General features: G+C 39.4%; 4 protein-coding genes across 4 annotated transcripts; all 4 read left to right on the top strand.

Annotated features, from left to right (window-relative positions):
- The first annotated feature begins 107 nt into the window (after nucleotides 1-107).
- Nucleotides 108-908, top strand: LOC311079398 (histone H1-like). Its single transcript, XM_084108794.1, has one exon. It carries the CDS (start codon nucleotides 153-155, stop codon nucleotides 780-782), a length of 630 nt encoding a protein of 209 aa, XP_083964920.1. The 5' UTR covers nucleotides 108-152; the 3' UTR covers nucleotides 783-908.
- A 254-nt stretch (nucleotides 909-1,162) lies between these two features.
- LOC311079406 (histone H2A) lies at nucleotides 1,163-1,934 on the top strand. Its single transcript, XM_084108802.1, has one exon. The coding sequence runs from the start codon at nucleotides 1,505-1,507 to the stop codon at nucleotides 1,889-1,891; it is 387 nt and encodes a 128-aa protein (XP_083964928.1). The 5' UTR covers nucleotides 1,163-1,504; the 3' UTR covers nucleotides 1,892-1,934.
- A 9,826-nt stretch (nucleotides 1,935-11,760) lies between these two features.
- Nucleotides 11,761-12,667, top strand: LOC311079405 (histone H3.2). Its single transcript, XM_084108801.1, has one exon. It carries the CDS (start codon nucleotides 11,784-11,786, stop codon nucleotides 12,192-12,194), a length of 411 nt encoding a protein of 136 aa, XP_083964927.1. The 5' UTR covers nucleotides 11,761-11,783; the 3' UTR covers nucleotides 12,195-12,667.
- Nucleotides 12,668-14,579: 1,912 nt separating this feature from the next.
- On the top strand, nucleotides 14,580-15,410 carry LOC311079410 (histone H2B-like). Its single transcript, XM_084108806.1, has one exon. It carries the CDS (start codon nucleotides 14,609-14,611, stop codon nucleotides 14,981-14,983), a length of 375 nt encoding a protein of 124 aa, XP_083964932.1. The 5' UTR covers nucleotides 14,580-14,608; the 3' UTR covers nucleotides 14,984-15,410.
- Nucleotides 15,411-18,323: the final 2,913 nt, after the last annotated feature.

The raw sequence follows: 18,323 nt of genomic DNA, 5'->3' as shown, positions 1-18,323 counted from the left end.
TGGACGCGCACAGACAGCGAGCGCGCGGGTTGAGTCTACGAGGTTCTCATGTGTTGTTTAAAGGCGCCGCGCCGCTCGTGCGCTGGTCATTCACTGCTGGAAGCAGACCGTGTTTGAAAGCTGCAGATTATCCGATCGGAGAGAGAGAGATTATGGCAGAAACCGCCCCCGCCCCGGCCGCTGCCGCCCCGGCCAAAGCGCCCAAGAAGAAGTCCGCTGCGAAAGCCAAGAAAGCAGGTCCCGGCGTCGGCGAGCTGATCGTCAAAGCGGTGTCCGCGTCCAAGGAGAGGAGCGGCGTGTCTCTCGCCGCGCTGAAGAAGGCGCTCGCTGCCAGCGGCTACGACGTGGAGAAGAACAACTCCCGCGTCAAGATCGCCATCAAGAGCCTGGTGACTAAAGGGACTCTGGTGCAGGTCAAGGGAACCGGCGCCTCGGGCTCCTTCAAGCTCAACAAGCAGCAAGCCGAGAGCAAGAAGAAGCCCGCGGCCAAGAAACCCGCGGCTCCTAAAGCGAAGAAGCCCGCGGCCAAGAAACCCGCCGCCGCCAAGAAGCCCAAGAGCGCCGCAGCAAAGAAGCCCGCAGCCGCGAAGAAATCACCCAAGAAGGCCAAGAAACCCGCCGCCAAGCCCGCTAAGAAGGCGACGAAGAGCCCCAAGAAGGCGAAGAAGCCCGCGGCCGCGAAGAAAGCAGCCAAGAGCCCGAAGAAGGCCAAGGCGGCGAAACCGAAGGCGGCAAAGCCTCAAGCCTCCAAGCCTAAAAGAGGAGCTCCCAAGAAGAGATAAACACCTCCTGTGCTTCATTACATCAAAGGCTCTTTTAAGAGCCACCCACTGACTCTGAGAAAACAGCAAAACTCGTGTATTTTAATCATTTGTTTATTCTGAAAGCAAATAAGCCCATATGTGACTTTAAACTACTGGGATTCATGCAATCTGAACCATGTAAAACACAAAGATAAGTCACCTAGTATTAGAAAACTCTTAAACCATTTTTATACAAATCATAAAAAGGCCAAAAAGCTAATGAGGGTTCAGACTGATCACAGTTAAAATAAGATGTATAACAGCACAAAATATATACAAACACACACACACACACACACACACAGGCATAACACTATACTGGAGAATTGTGACAATAGAAACAATAAGCAGTGGTAAAACTCCAGTATTACACAGGAACACAATACTGTACAGTATCAGGTCAATCTGCACAGAATATACAGTGTGGTGACGAGGGTGAAGCACTTTTATAATATCCATTTTTGTACCTATTTGAATATTCTACCATATTTCAATGATTTCATTTATTTTGTCAAAAACTTGTGCATAAATATTCCCGCCAGAAAGGGGGGTGGGGCTTTGGAGGGAAGTTCAGTGATTGGTTGAAATGCTATCAGACTCTAAGCCAATGGGCGACCGGCTCTCTCGTATAAAGACGGTGTGGAGCCGCTGCTCTTCATTCAGTTCTTCCACTGTGGAGATTGTAGAAACTGACTGTTGAAATGAGCGGCAGAGGCAAAACCGGCGGCAAAGCTCGAGCGAAGGCCAAGACTCGCTCGTCCAGGGCAGGGCTGCAGTTCCCCGTCGGCCGTGTCCACAGGCTCCTCCGCAAAGGCAACTACGCCGAGCGCGTCGGCGCCGGAGCTCCTGTGTATCTGGCGGCTGTGCTCGAGTATCTGACCGCGGAGATCCTGGAGTTGGCTGGAAACGCCGCTCGGGACAACAAGAAGACCCGCATCATCCCCCGGCACCTGCAGCTGGCGGTGCGCAATGACGAGGAGCTGAACAAGCTTCTGGGCGGAGTGACCATCGCTCAGGGCGGCGTGTTGCCCAACATCCAGGCCGTGCTGCTGCCCAAGAAGACCGAGAAGCCCGCCAAGGCCAAATAAGCGCTGCGGTCTCGCGGACCCCAAAGGCTCTTTTAAGAGCCACTCACTCTATCTGACAGAGGGCGCTTTTCTTTGTAAACTATAAATACTATAATCTCAACAGATTGAGAATAAGGATAACATATTTAGTCGCAAATCTAGAAACCCAATTGGTGTGCAATATATCAATGACAAGTTATTTGTTTGTTTTTTCTGCTCACTATAACAATATATATTAAAAGTATGTTGTAACATTATACCACCAAGGATAAATTAAAACGTTTGACATTTTCACATAGAAAAAAATATATACTTTCTTTACAATTCTTTAACCAGACAGTTGAACTAACACACTTAACCAGTTTTTAATGTATTACATATTTAATGAAAAGTAACATTTCATATCCAGCTGTTGCTCTCAGGCAAAATTGTACCATAGAGGAACACAATTATTACCAAACCATAATATCAAGTTATCATCTCCATCATCTTCATCCTCATCTCCATCTTCATCCTTATCTCCATCTTCACTCTCTCCCTGCAGGATTCAGAGGCCAAGGGGCAAATTTGTCCAGGATGCCGGGGTTACACCCCTACTCTTTTACGAAGGACATCCTGGGATTTTTAATGACCACAGAGAGTCAGGACCTCGGTTTAACGTCTCATCCGAAGGACGGTGCTCTTTGACAGTATAGTGTCCCCGTCACTACACTGGGGTGTTAGGACCCACACAGACCACAGGGTGAGCGCCCCTACAGGCCTCACTAACACTATATCCTCATCTTCCTCATCCTCATTTGATGAAACATAATGTAAAGTTCTTTAAAATACTTCTTTACTTACCAGTGAAGGTGACTCATATTTTATGTGGGTAATTAACTGGACGCAAATGAGTAAAAAATGCTATTTTTTCAATGGGAGAATATGGAGGCATGTGACCTGTGCTCATGTGCTGAAACTAGACACAGAATGGACCCCTGTGGGTCATGTGACCACTTTATGCACTTTCATTGATTAGTATTTCTCCCCTGAGAAAGGTTTGGTCAATAAATGAGTGTCTCATTTTAATAAAAATAAACTAAAATAGACTATGTTGCCTGGAGGCCGGGTTAATTGATTATCCAATATCATAAACTATACATCGCTTTAGAAGATTTCCAGTGTAACAGAAACTGATCAAAGTTACTGAGGGTTACTTTTGTCCTTTAATATCTGATCCTGTGTTTTACATTATCTGTGTGTGTGTGTGTGTTTTAATATCTGGCTGCAGAGCTTATATACTGACTGTAATGTGATTTTGTTCTGATCCGAGATCTGCAAAACTACTGAGAATTAAGGCGAGTATTTCAGAACAAATAAATAACGCAATGTGAGAATAAAGCCTATGGATGTTTCTTCTTCTTCTTCTTCTTCTTCTTCTTCTTTAAGGTTTTATTGGCGGTTGACAAACAACGAAATGGTGTATTACTGCCACCAAATGGTATGGAGTGTGAATCAAAATGACTTTTTTTTATTATTATTATTTTATATCCTTTTCCACAAATTTGTTATTCTAAGATATTGAAATATAAAACTATAACATTCATTTCCAGAATTGTTTTGTAAAATATTTCCTAATATAAATTGCATTTTTATTTTCCTAGAATTTAGAATCCTTCTTTCAGACTCATATTTCTGACAGTATAACATAACATGTTCCACAGTTTCTTCTTGCACAAGATTCACCCATTTTATAAAGTGTGCGGTTTAGTCTTGTATGTCCAAATCTCATCCTTGATATTATTATCTCATCTCTTCTATTTTTTCCTGCACTTCTCATCTCTCCCACTTTCCTTTGAATTTTGTAAAACCAGATACCGTTCTTCTCCATATCCCACCTTACCTTCAACCTTTCCTTAATAATACTCTTGATTTCATTCTTACTAATACTAACACTTATATTAATATCATTGTTTTTAATGGCTTCTTTTGCTGCCTTCTCTGCCATTTCATTTCCTTTGATACCAACATGTGCAGATGCCCATACAAATATCACTGTAAGTCCCATCATTTGAATTCTGTATAATGTTTGCTGTATTTCTATTCAAATGTCTGGTCTCCGAATGACTTTATTGTATGCTATCCAATGATGAACTTGAGTCTGAACAAACAACTGATTTCAAAGGTCTCATCTCCTCTGTCCACTGTATTGCTAATAATAGTGCAATCATTTCCCCTGTATAAACAGATAATAACTCATCACTGATTCTTTTCCTTATTGAAACCTGAAACCTGAAACAATAAAAGCAACTCCTATCTTATTATCTCTTTGATGCATCTGTGTAAATCAGGACATAGCTGTGGTTCTCATTAATATATGTCTGCGCATTACATGAATTACATTCCTTTTCCTTATTTTTCTTTTCTAATCATTTAAAATCTACTATTGCATCTGAAAGTAACCAAGGCTTTATTACTGGTAACGGTACTGTTGGACTAACTTTTAACTGATTAATTTTAAGTTCTATTGCTTTCTCTATTACTGTTGTTAGGGGTTAACAGTTTAGGACCCAAGGACCAGATGTTTGAAAGAAGACCCGGAATTATAAAAAATTGAAGAAAAGTTTTACTGAAGATAGTTTGCAGTTTCATCAGCAGAAGTTCAGCTTCAAGACTCACACAGGAGTGCGTAGGCCGCTTACAAAGATCACAGCAGTTATACCATTTCCACGGTCGAATGATTCTGATTGGCTAAGAAATAGATAAACATAGTAATTTTCCACACATATACAGAGAGACTGAAGCATATCTCCATAGATTATGCAGCTGACACTCGGACCCTGAAGTCAGGCACGTCGTGACCTTCCAGGTCGGGGATTTGGGTCGCTGGGCGCCAGCATGTCTCAAACAACAACTCCGTCAATCTCCAACAATGCCAGTGGTTCCTCAACCTGTAAGCAAGAAGACTAACACACACACACACCGACACAAAGCTTTCTAAGGTTGGATTTGGCCAGGCTCTAACTATAAACAGGAGTCTCGTCTCAAAACATCAAGATAACAAGTTCTTTCTCTCAGGATAGGACACTTTAGTCTAAATGGAGAATATAGGCTTTAACTGAGAAATGGTCCCTTAAACTATAGACTTCAGTGACCCCTGTGTGTTTTAACACGTTGAAGACCTTTCTCAAACACAAAACATTTACTTATTTCATTTCTGGAAGCTGGGATAAATAAGCAAGCACTGTTACTGCATTCAGATATCAAATACAGACATTAAAGAATACATGAAAAGAACATTTCAGTAATCACACTGGTAACTTCTACAACAAAGTAAAATCTCCAGAGAAGTCATTCAATTCATTTGATATTTAGAAGGAAAAATATTGATTAATACCTTGATTATAATCACTCATTACATATACATTGAAGCAGCAGTGGATTTCAATTTAAAACTTAAAAACTTAAAAACTTAAAATGTTTCACTCTTTCCAGTTCTTGATTATATAGTTTTAACTTTACCTCACTTCCAATTTTTTTTTTCTTGTAAAAAACATGATCTTTGTCTTGTCAACTGATAATATAAATCCCCACCTATATGACCATTCTTCAACTATTGTAATAGCCTCCTGTAATTCTTTAACAGTGAAATCAATGTTCCTTCCCCTTTTCCAGTTTGCCCCATCATCAGCAAAAGTGAAACCCCAGCCCATTCTCCAGATCCTCATATACACCACTGATCACAATAGAAAAAGGACTCACTGTACTTCCTTGAGGAGCTCCATTTTCGATCTCACACTTTTCTGAATAACTGTTTCCTATTCTAACTTTTATTGCTCTCCCTAATAAACATTTCTTAATCCATCTATACATTTGACCTTTAATACCTAACTTACCTAATTTGATTAACAACCCTTCTCTCTATGAAGGACTAAAAATGACAGAACGAAAAATAAATAAATAAATAAATAAAAGTAGAAAGAAATAAATAAATGCAGAAATAATAGTGAAAATAAATACATTTTGGTAATATAAATGGCTATTTCTGTATTTTTACATGTATTTATTTATTTATTTATGCATTTCTATATGTATTTATTTATGTATTTATACATTTATTTATATATTTATGTATTTATATATTTATTTATTTATATATGTATTTATTTATACATTTATTTATTCCTACATTTATTTATTTCCACATTTCTACATTTATTTATTTCTGTATTTCCACATTTCTACATTTATTTATTTCTGTATTTCCACATTTCTACATTTATTTTTCCCTGCGCATGTATGCTAATTGACCAATGGCTAAGCCACGCCCCCAAACGCGATGAGCCAATCACAGTACGCATAGCTATCCCAATACACTCGGACATTCTATGCTTCCTCGTCCATTGCAATGCATTGCGGTTATCAGTTTTCATTCGTTTTTATGTTTTTTCTTGTCATTTTGGTTTTTAAACAGCGTGTGTGTGTGATTTTGGTTGGGTGACAGTTGTAGGTTACAGTTTGACAAGAGTTTACAGTTTGACAAAAGCACAATGTTGTGTTTTACACAAATATAAGTAGGCTAAACAACTTATTATGTCCTGTATGAACAAAATGGAGTATGTTTTTATGTTTCCACTGTTCGATCGCGCCCGCTCTCTGACACACACACACACACACACACACATTCCAGCAATGCAATCTTGACATCGCAGCCTGTTCATTATTCTGCGCTCACACCAAACGCGAATAGAGCGTCAAATTCGCGCGTATCCGCGTCTATTTCGACGCTTGAACATTTTGAATCCAAAGCGAATAGGACGCGCGTATAAAGCGAGCGTTTGAAGCGAAATAGCACCAAACTATAACGTTTACACTGTGAACTGTAAATCTTTGTTCTGGAGCTGAAGCTTATCGACCTTCTCAACAATAAAATTATTAATATAACCCTCCAATGCATATTTAAGGCCCTTTTGGTGACATCGAGATGATATATAATCTTTCTGTCTCCAAAAAATCATCAATTGACTCCTGTGAAATGTCTCCTTCTGTGACAGCTGCCAAAGCGCCTGTTACCGAATGTTGACTGTTTGTCCGAGTGAGTGGAGGGGGCGTGGCTTAGCCATTGGTCAATTAGCATACATGCGCAGGGAAAAATAAATGTAGAAATGTGGAAATACAGAAATAAATAAATGTAGAAATGTGGAAATACAGAAATAAATAAATGTAGAAATGTGGAAATACAGAAATAAATAAATGTAGGAATAAATAAATGTATAAATAAATACATATATAAATATATAAATAAATAAATATATAAATACATAAATATATAAATAAATGTATAAATACATAAATAAATACATATAAAAATGCATAAATAAATAAATAAATACATGTAAAAATACAGAAATAGCCATTTATAATACCAAAATGTATTTATTTTCACTATTATTTCTGCTTTTATTTATTTATTTATTTATTTTTCGTTCTGTCATTTTTAGTCCTTCATATCTCTCCACATCATGTTGAATGCAAAGACAGCCACTAGACTAGTGGTTCTCAACGGGGGCGTTCAGAGAACAACGGGGGGCGTTGGAAGCAAGATTTTTAAAAGGGGGGCGTTCATGTGTTAATGGGGGGCGTTCACGAGTTTAAATATATTTAACGCGAATTTTTGTTCATTTACTTTCATTCATTTTAAGCATATAGTAATTTAGTTGTAATAAACACTTTAAGTAGGCTATTTAAAAAGTGTTAGGACTATGTATTTGTTAAATTATGTTGTAAAACATATGCGCAGAGTGTGATATCATATTGTGTGTGTGGACGCGCGTCTATGCACGTGAAAGAATACTGTATGTCAGCAGCGCTTAAAAAAAAACAAACATCTGTCCGCATCTGTCTCTAACGCTACTCCTGACCGCACGTCCACCGTCATCAGTGCTGTAGACACTAGGCAGGTTTTTTGTGTTCATCTCTATTGCATTACGATTGAAAGCCGTATCAATAATGTCAAAAATACGATGTGCAGTCAAGTTCGGGTATGTGTATGCTGTTTAAATGAGTGTTCTCGATACGCTTGTTGTGATTCGCAGAGTTTTGACGAGTTGTATTTTGACGATTTGATTTGATTTCTTATTCAAAAGTTTAGAATGCCTAACATTCTAAAATCTTCCAGTTTAATGCGACATGTAGCCTATCGTTACTTTTGCAACGACTCTATCATTTTTCCAGTCATAGACCAGCGCTCAAGCACTGACTAGAATCCAGCGCTGACAAGAATCAGCATTCACGAGCTCAAAAATGTGTTTCGCGCTGACAACAATCCGGTGGTGCCGAGAATCCAGCGCTGACTAACATCATGCACCGGAGGAATGGAAAGTTGACAAGCCATTAAAAAGTATTGACATAAGAAACACTTATATTTTTTCAAATATTTTCAATAAATCATATTCCCATTCACTCTGGCGAATAATTTTAAAATTAATTAAACTAAATTCTATAAGGTAAAACTTTTACATTTTTAGGCATTAACTAATTACAATCCCTGGTGCCAAAATGTTTTCTTTGTTCACTAAGTAATTTACTGGTCAGGCATTATTGTTAACTGGCAAGACAGTAAGGAAAAAATGACAATTTGATGGATCATTTAAATACTGTATATTCTGCAATCACATTTTGGTAATGTATTCATTCCGCCGTCACATCTGAGCGGAAACACTGCTTGCCTTGGGTAGGTTCAAGATATAAAAATAATTAATAATACAATAATAATTTAGTTGTTCATATGTGTTTATTCTTTTTAGAAGATTTTTTTTTACTGATTATGAACACAAATTAATCACGACAAACCAAATTAATTGTAATTGTATTAATTATACCATTGATGAAAACAAGCTGATACCAAGGTATTTTAGGTATATACAGTGAGGAAAATAAGTATTTGAACACCCTGCTTTTGCAAGTTCTCCCACTTGGAAATCATGGAGGGGTCTGAAATTGTCATCGTAGGTGCATGTCCACTGTGAGAGACATAATCAAAAAAATAATAATCCAGAAATCACAATATATGATTTTTTAACTATTTATTTGTATGATACAGCTGCAAATAAGTATTTGAACACCTGTCTATCAGCTAGAATTCTGACCCTCAAAGACCTGTTAGTCTGCCTTTAAAATGTCCACCTCCACTCCATTTATTATCCTAAATTAGATGCACCTGTTTGAGGTCGTTAGCTGCATAAAGACACCTGTCCACCCCATACAATCAGTAAGAATCCAACTACTAACATGGCCAAGACCAAAGAGCTGTCCAAAGACACTAGAGACAAAATTGTACACCTCCACAAGGCTGGAAAGGGCTACGGGGAAATTGCCAAGCAGCTTGGTGAAAAAAGGTCCACTGTTGGAGCAATCATTAGAAAATGGAAGAAGCTAAACATGACTGTCAATCTCCCTCGGACTGGGGCTCCATGCAAGATCTCACCTCGTGGGGTCTCAATGATCCTAAGAAAGGTGAGAAATCAGCCCAGAACTACACGGGAGGAGCTGGTCAATGACCTGAAAAGAGCTGGGACCACCGTTTCCAAGGTTACTGTTGGTAATACACTAAGACGTCATGGTTTGAAATCATGCATGGCACGGAAGGTTCCCCTGCTTAAACCAGCACATGTCAAGGCCCGTCTTAAGTTTGCCAATGACCATTTGGATGATCCAGAGGAGTCATGGGAGAAAGTCATGTGGTCAGATGAGACCAAAATAGAGCTTTTTGGTCATAATTCCACTAAACGTGTTTGGAGGAAGAAGAATGATGAGTACCATCCCAAGAACACCATCCCTACTGTGAAGCATGGGGGTGGTAGCATCATGCTTTGGGGGTGTTTTTCTGCACATGGGACAGGGCGACTGCACTGTATTAAGGAGAGGATGACCGGGGCCATGTATTGCGAGATTTTGGGGAACAACCTCCTTCCCTCAGTTAGAGCATTGAAGATGAGTCGAGGCTGGGTCTTCCAACATGACAATGACCCGAAGCACACAGCCAGGATAACCAAGGAGTGGCTCTGTAAGAAGCATATCAAGGTTCTGGCGTGGCCTAGCCAGTCTCCAGACCTAAACCCAATAGAGAATCTTTGGAGGGAGCTCAAACTCCGTGTTTCTCAGCGACAGCCCAGAAACCTGACTGATCTAGAGAAGATCTGTGTGAAGGAGTGGGCCAAAATCCCTCCTGCAGTGTGTGCAAACCTGGTGAAAAACTACAGGAAACGTTTGACCTCTGTAATTGCAAACAAAGGCTACTGTACCAAATATTAACATTGATTTTCTCAGGTGTTCAAATACTTATTTGCAGCTGTATCATACAAATAAATAGTTAAAAAAAATCATACATTGTGATTTCTGGATTTTTTTTTTAGATTATGTCTCTCACAGTGGACATGCACCTACGATGACAATTTCAGACCCCTCCATGATTTCTAAGTGGAAGAACTTGCAAAATAGCAGGGTGTTCAAATACTTATTTTCCTCACTGTATCTTCCTCACTGTATTTTTCATGAAAAATCATGATTGTATTTATTTATTTTTCGAAAGTAAGGTTAATGTAAGCAGCTTCTTGCAATACTCTCCTAAATGCTTAATAAAACATATAAGTGCAAACATTATCGCTTTAATGACCGTCCTTTATTTTTCAGTGCATTTGTTTAAAAATATATGGCTATTACTGTCATGGGATTAATATTATAACTATTATTATGTAGTAGTGTAATGTAGACAGACACAACTAAAAGAGGATTGAGTTTTTCTTTGTTTAATTTGCACACTGAATATGGGTTGGAGCTTTTAATTTTGAACTCTCAAAGTGCACCAGATTAATGAATTTAACATTAAAATGCACAAAATTTTCTTACGGGGGGGCATGCCCCCGAACCCCCCTAGAAGGCCCGAGGTCCACCCACCACAGATTTACCAAAACTCCTGTGAGAAACACTGGTATTGCTACACCAGCTTGTTTTTTTTAATGAATCACTGTGGAGTATAGTTCAGTTGTATTAATAAAAGACAATTTTGCACTTATTTCATCTGTTAACTCTCTCTCGTTCATGCTCGCTCATTAGTTTGGGGGTGGGGGGCGTTCAGGGACCTGGATATTGGATAGGGGGCGCTGGCCCAAAAAAGGTTGAGAACCACTGCACTAGACTCTCTATTTATTTGTGCTTTTCTTATTTCGTGTTCTAGACACACAGCTGGATCCATGGTATTTCTCCCTTTCCTAAAAACACTCTGATATTTAGATAAATACTTATCATTTTCCACATAATACTGTAACATTTCATTAACTATTTTTTTCATTATTTTACAGATATTAGATGTCAAAGCAATAGGTCTATAATTTATTGGATTTGTGCAATCTTTCCCTGGTTTGCGTATTGGAACTATCACCACCTCCTTCCAACTTATTGTAAAATTTTAATAAAATATCCTTAGATGATTCACTAAGATGTTTAACCATGATATAGCAAATCTGATCCGTGCCTGGGGATGATTTCTTGGTAATTCTGAGAGCTCGATTTAACTCTGTCTTCGTAAATTGCAAATTTAATTGGTCATTAATGTATTCCTCATTCTGAATTAGCTCTTTATACTTTTTTCCCCTCTACACTAATATTGGATGTCTTTGTTACACTGAATGATGAGTAAAATAGTCCACGACTGAACAAAGCGTCTTGAGCGGGAAACCCTCCGCTTGCTTGAAAAGAGGAAACGCGCAGTCATTGGCTAGCAGTCATAAGCGCGTCACACACTAGCCAATCACAAGCCTCTACATCATCGCGACACTGTGAGCGCGTGACGGTCCAATGCTATAAAAGCAGGAGGCGTGTAACAGAAAGCATTTATTCCAGCGCAAGCAGGACCGAGAGAGTAGAAACTACAGCGATGGCAAGAACCAAGCAGACCGCTCGTAAATCCACCGGTGGCAAAGCCCCGAGGAAGCAGCTCGCGACTAAAGCAGCGCGGAAGAGCGCGCCCGCCACCGGCGGCGTCAAGAAGCCCCATCGCTACCGGCCCGGGACCGTGGCTCTGCGGGAGATCCGCCGCTATCAGAAGTCCACCGAGCTGCTGATCCGCAAACTGCCTTTCCAGCGGCTGGTGAGAGAAATCGCCCAGGACTTCAAGACGGACCTACGCTTCCAGAGCTCCGCTGTCATGGCCCTGCAGGAGGCCAGCGAGGCTTATCTGGTGGGTCTGTTCGAGGACACCAACCTGTGCGCCATCCACGCCAAGAGAGTCACCATCATGCCCAAGGACATCCAGCTGGCGCGCCGCATCCGCGGAGAGCGCGCTTAAACCCGCCGCCGCTGCTGTGCACGCGCGTCACATCCCAACGGCTCTTTTAAGAGCCACATCACTGACTATAAACGAGTCAATTTCCACTTTAACGCTGAATAGCAGTAGGTTTTTATGTATTGTGGGATCTGATTTAAGCAAAAGAGAAGTGTGAGCAATTATGAGTGGAAAAAAAAAATAGGCATATGCGATAAACGTTTATTTCCAGGCAACGGCTTATCCTAAAACATACTGTCGGCCATTTCTGTTTCATCTGATCTGATCAAAGTTTATGGCATTTGGATCAGACATCCAGTGATTAACACAACTAAATGTTTCCAAGGCACATATTTTCATTAAGCAGAAAGAAGTTGCCGGTTATAAAGCGTTTTTGTTTTCTTTTCATGTAAGCGCATATTATCACATCAGCAAAACCAATGAACATGTGAAAGTGAGTATTAAGTTAACTAGACAATGATTTCAGATATTGCCATCTTTGTGGGGACATTTTGTCTCTATAATGTAGGATCTACCAGGGGAGGCACACACAGACACACACACACACACACACAGAGGCATAAATAGAAAAATATCACAGATGCCACTATTCGCAATTTTACTATAAACAATATTGTAATTTGATGTCTTGTGTCCCCCTTTGTTTACTTTACTAAACTTGTAGAACAGCACTGTTAATTATCGACCAGTACTACTAATCATATTATCTGAAAATGTATAAATATTTAAAGGAACCGTATGTAAGAAATGTATTTCAATTAATCATAAAATGGCCCTGATATGTCACTAGACATTAAGAAATCATGTTCATTTCAAATACTTGTATCACTGACAACAGTAGTCCGGCCAGGATAATGTCATTTAAAAGTTTAGTTGCATCAACTGATGTTGATGATGTCATGTTGTGTTTTGGTTTTGGCCTGATGCTCCACCCTCCACCTATCTACCAATCACGAAATCAGTACCCAGATAGCACACGTACATCACGGAGACGTCTATTTGATGTGCGTGTTTACATCTGGAAGACGTATTTTTTAGTGTTTGCTCATCTGCAATACGTCTATAGGACGTTTCCTGTCTGATGTCAAATAGACATTTAGAAAATGTCTTTTAAGATGTAATGATTTAGAATGTATGTTAAAGATGTCTATCAGATTTTAGTAAACAGCAGTTGCTTTCCAGATGAAGTGATCTTTAACAGACATCTTGCAGACGTATTTGTGCTATCTGGGTAGTGTTTCGGCATCCGGGTTGCCAGCTCTGCTCTTGTTACCACAGCTGCAGCTACAAACATGTCGGATAAAAAATGTCTAACGTTAAGAAACCTGCAAGACCTCGTTATGAATCCGAAATACGTCGTGACAAAGTCCGAAATAAAACAAGGATTTGTATAGGAGATGCCTTTGAAAGATGGAGACGGCTGAAAACGGAGAAGAATTTGAAGACAGACGCCAACGTTGCTCATTTTCTCCTGGACAGGTAAGATTCATCTATGTTTGGCTAACTTGTACTTAATGTAAATGGACATTTCAAATATTCATGACAGACGAACCCAACGGCTCTTTTAAGAGCCACACACTCCCGCACTTAAAGAGTCCATGATTTAGCAGTCAAACGTGAAGTGATTTATTTAAGGCTGTATTCTGTGTCGAGAATTTACTATTAATGAGTTATTATATAAAGTTTGGCAGTAATGTTTATGGAGACTATTAGCATATTATTAATTTTCTCTGCCGAACAACAGATGAGATCTAAGATATAATGTGAATTACATGGTTATCCATTTACAGATGCTAAAGTATGTTTTTACAAAATAAACAAAGACAATTAGGTCAGAAATGGTACCAAATTAAGTTATGTAATTTTATTTTTTTCTCACCAAAATAGGCTTTTATTTCCTACTTCTGTAGTTTAAACAGCTTTATGGTTTCATGAATCAATGAAGTTCTGAGGAAAAGCTGTTTTTAAAGGGAGTATGGCTGTTATTAGTCTCTTTTCTCCAAAACTCCTTCAAATGTGATTATTTGGGGTTTTAATTAAACGATAGTGCACAATATGTGTCTAGAACCACTTATTTTATCAAAATATTACTAAAATCAATAAATAAAGAGCGGGAAATGAAACAGGCAACTGTGTCGTTCAAACCAGAGCCGTTGAAAAACATTGTAATTAACGGCTCTGGTTCAAACATGGGACGGTAGGCGGGGTTATCATTTAACCGCCTGTGATTGGCCCTCGATCCGCTCGTGATGCTTTGTGTTGTCCAATGAAACACGAGTTAATGGGTTTGGCCAATGAAAACAGGCAATCAGAAGGTCTCCGCGTCTCCTTGTAAATTAGCATAGTGCAGCGGATAAAAGCCTCAGAGTCGCTCCTGAGGTCACACTGACTCGTCAGCTCTGAGATCATTCCTCATCATGCCTGAACCAGCCAAGTCCGCGCCTAAGAAGGGCTCCAAGAAGGCCGTCACCAAGACCGCCGGGAAGGGAGGAAAGAAGCGCAGAAAGTCCAGGAAGGAGAGTTACGCCATCTACGTCTACAAAGTGCTGAAGCAGGTTCACCCTGACACCGGCATCTCCTCCAAGGCGATGGGCATCATGAACTCTTTCGTCAACGACATCTTCGAGCGCATCGCTGGTGAGGCGTCTCGTCTCGCTCACTACAACAAGCGCTCCACCATCACGTCGAGAGAGATCCAGACCGCCGTGCGTCTGCTGCTGCCCGGAGAGCTGGCCAAACACGCCGTGTCTGAGGGCACCAAGGCCGTCACCAAGTACACCAGCTCCAAGTAGAGCCGAGGAGGCGAGCACACAAAGGCTCTTTTAAGAGCCACACACTTTATCCTGGAAAAGAGCTTATGTTTTCATTTTTTGAATTCTTTAGATTCTTGACGCCGTTTATTTTCAATCAAAATGGGCTCCTCCGCCTGTACACGGCAACTCTCGCCGATCGCTCACCACATCCAGCCGATGTCGAACCATAGACTAAAAAATAACAGCAACACGTCTTTAAAAATAAAAATACAGAATCGATACTAGTAGTTGAATCCGACCCTTCGGACTATTGAGAGTCGAGGAGTCGACTCCCCATTACTGTGGTCTGTTTTAGCTAAGTACTGTTTAACTTTAATTTTACTCGAGCAATTTTTCTTTGTTGAATGAGATCCAGTGTATTTAAATGACCAATGACCATGAAATAAAATTAAAAAAAAAAACTTTATACAGACTGACACGTTTGAGTTTAAATTTTTGGTGTTTGTAATGGCCCACGAGTAGAAGACACACAAATGAAGTGTATCTTATGATGTGGTTTTTACAGCAAACTCCATCTTGAATACGTGTGGACTCATATTCCGCATTTAAAATCAGATTAATCACTTCATAGGACGTCACAGGATAGTTTTAAAGGAAGTGAAGATATTTGAAGCCTTGATCTCCAGGCCCTTTTCATTTTTGTAATTTATTTCTATCATGTGTCTTTTAAATGTGTGATCTGGTGAGTGTCAAATCTTGACACGGTTTTAGAAACTAAAATCATGTAAACTTAAATCTTTTTATTTATTTTTTTTTTTTTTTTGTTGTTGAAGAAACTAATATAATATAGATTCTAGATCTTAGGGTTGCAAAGTTAGGATCTAATACAGAAATCGCCTTTTATAGCGCCACCTAGTGTGTGTGTGTGTGTGTGTGTGTGCTCGCTTAGAAAAACTGACAGTGAACAATCACAGAAAACTGTAGATCACACTCTAAAAATAAGTCCGAGGCTTTGTAAATATCACATTCAGTAACCAGTGTTGGGGAAGTAAACGCAATACGAGTAACTTGAGTTATGTAATCAGATTATTACTTCAAGTAACTAGTAAAGTAATGCATTACTCTTTTTAAATGGTTAACTCCCATGTATCAGTCGTTTTCATAAAAAGTAACGAAGTAAAGCAATTAGTTTCTTTTTTAGGGAGTAAGGGTTACTTTCAAAAGTACCTTTCCCAAACACTACACTAATGAATCCTCTGAATGTCTCTGAAGTGGTTCTTTGAGGTGGACACGCCAAATAAAGAAATCCAACAGCTAATTTCGTCCCAAATTTACAGCTTTTATTGAAGTTTTTCATGAAAAAACAGTTTTGACTAAAAATGTATTCTTAATATATTTTTATTAAATGTAGTTGAAATGGTTAAATCCTGTTTTAATTGGATGAATCTGGTGTGAGTGGGAATAAAACGGATGTAAATGAAGAACTTATTGATGATCATGAGAGCGGACACATTTTTCTTTTCATTAATTTAGACCTTTTCATGTGTGCCATGATTAATACAAAAAGTAATTTTATTAATTCAAAATAATGTTTTTAAATAGAAATGACTCAATGGCTATGTGGACGTGTACAACCCAAAATCAGAAAAAGTTGGGACACTGTACAAATCGTGAGTAAAAAAGGAATGGAATAATTTACAAATCTCATAAACTTATATTTTATTCACAATAGAATATAGATAACATATCAAATGTTGAAAGTGAGACATTTTGAAATGTCATGCCAAATATTTGCTCATTTTGGATTTCATGAGAGCTACACATTCCAAAAAAGTTGGGACAGGTAGCAATAAGAGGCCGGGAAAGTTAAATGTACATATAAAGAACAGCTGGAGGACCAATTTACAACTTATTAGGCCAACTGGCAACATGATTGGGTATAAAAAGAGCCTCTCGGAGTGGCAGTGTCTCTCAGAAGTCAGGATGGGCAGAGGATCACCAATTCCCCCAATGCTGCGGCGAGAAATAGTGGAGCAATATCAGGAAGGAGTTTCTCAGAGAAAAATTGCAAAGAGTTTGAAGTTATCATCATCTACAGTGCATAATATCATCCAAAGGTTCAGAGAATCTGGAACAATCTCTGTGCGTAAGGGTCAAGGCCGGAAAACCACACTGGATCCCCGTGATCTTCGGGCTCTTAGACGGCACTGCATCACTACAGGAACGCTACTGTAATGGAAATCACAACATGGGCTCAGGAATACTTCCAGAAAACATTGTTGGTGAACTCAATCCACCGTGCCATTCGCCGTTGCCGGCTAAAACTCTATGGGTCAAAAAAGAAGCCATATCTGAACAGGATCCAGAAGCGCAGGCGTTTTCTCTGGGCCAAGGCTCATTAAAAATGGACTGTGGCAAAGTGGAAAACTGTTCTGTGGTCAGACGAGTCAAAATTTGAAGTTCTTTTGGGAAAACTGGGACGCCATGTCATCCGGACTAAAGAGGACAAGGACAACCCAAGCTGTCATCAGCGCTCCGTCCAGAAGCCTGCGTCTCTGATGGTATGGGGTTGCATGAGTGTGTGTGGCATGGGCAGCTTACACATCTGGAAAGGCACCATCAATGCTGAAAGGTATATCCAAGTTCTAGAACAACATATGCTCCCATCCAGACGGGAAGACCTTGCATTTTCCAACATGACAATGCCAGACCACATACTGCATCATTTACAATATCATGGCTGCGTAGAAGAAGGATCCGGGCACTGAATGGCCTGCAGTCCAGATCTCTCACCCATAGAAACGTATGGTGCATCATAAAGAGGAAGATGCGGCAAGAAGACCTCAGACAGTTGAGCACCAGAAGCCTGTATTAGACAAGAATGGGACAACATTCCTATTCCTAAACTTGAGCAACTGGTCTCCTCAGTCCCCAGACGTTTGCAGACCGTTATAAGAAGAGGTGATGCCACAGGGGCAAACATGGCCTTGTCCCAACTCTTTTGAGATGTGTAGATGCCATGAAATTTAAAATCAACTTATTTTTCCCTTAAAATGATACATTTTCTCACTTTAAACATTTGATATGTCATCTATGTTGTATTCTGAATAAAATATTGAAATTTGAAACTTCCACATCATTGCGTTCTGTTTTTATTCACAATTTGTACAGTGTCCCAACTTTTTCTGATTTGGGGTTGTACAATACCGTAAAGTGTTAAAAAATAATATTAAAAAAATCTTGGAAATATAATAATACTAATAATAAACTTTATTTTATATAGCACCTTTAAAGCAGCTTCTCAGGGCACTTTACACAATAAAAATACAAAGAGAAAATTAAACAATAATAAAAGTAAAAAAAATACACCGATAGAAAT

The sequence above is a fragment of the Abramis brama genome, assembly GCF_963993115.1.
Source record: "Abramis brama genome assembly, chromosome: 3".
NCBI lineage: Eukaryota > Metazoa > Chordata > Actinopteri > Cypriniformes > Leuciscidae > Abramis > Abramis brama.
This window is presented reverse-complemented; position numbering and strand designations above follow the sequence as displayed.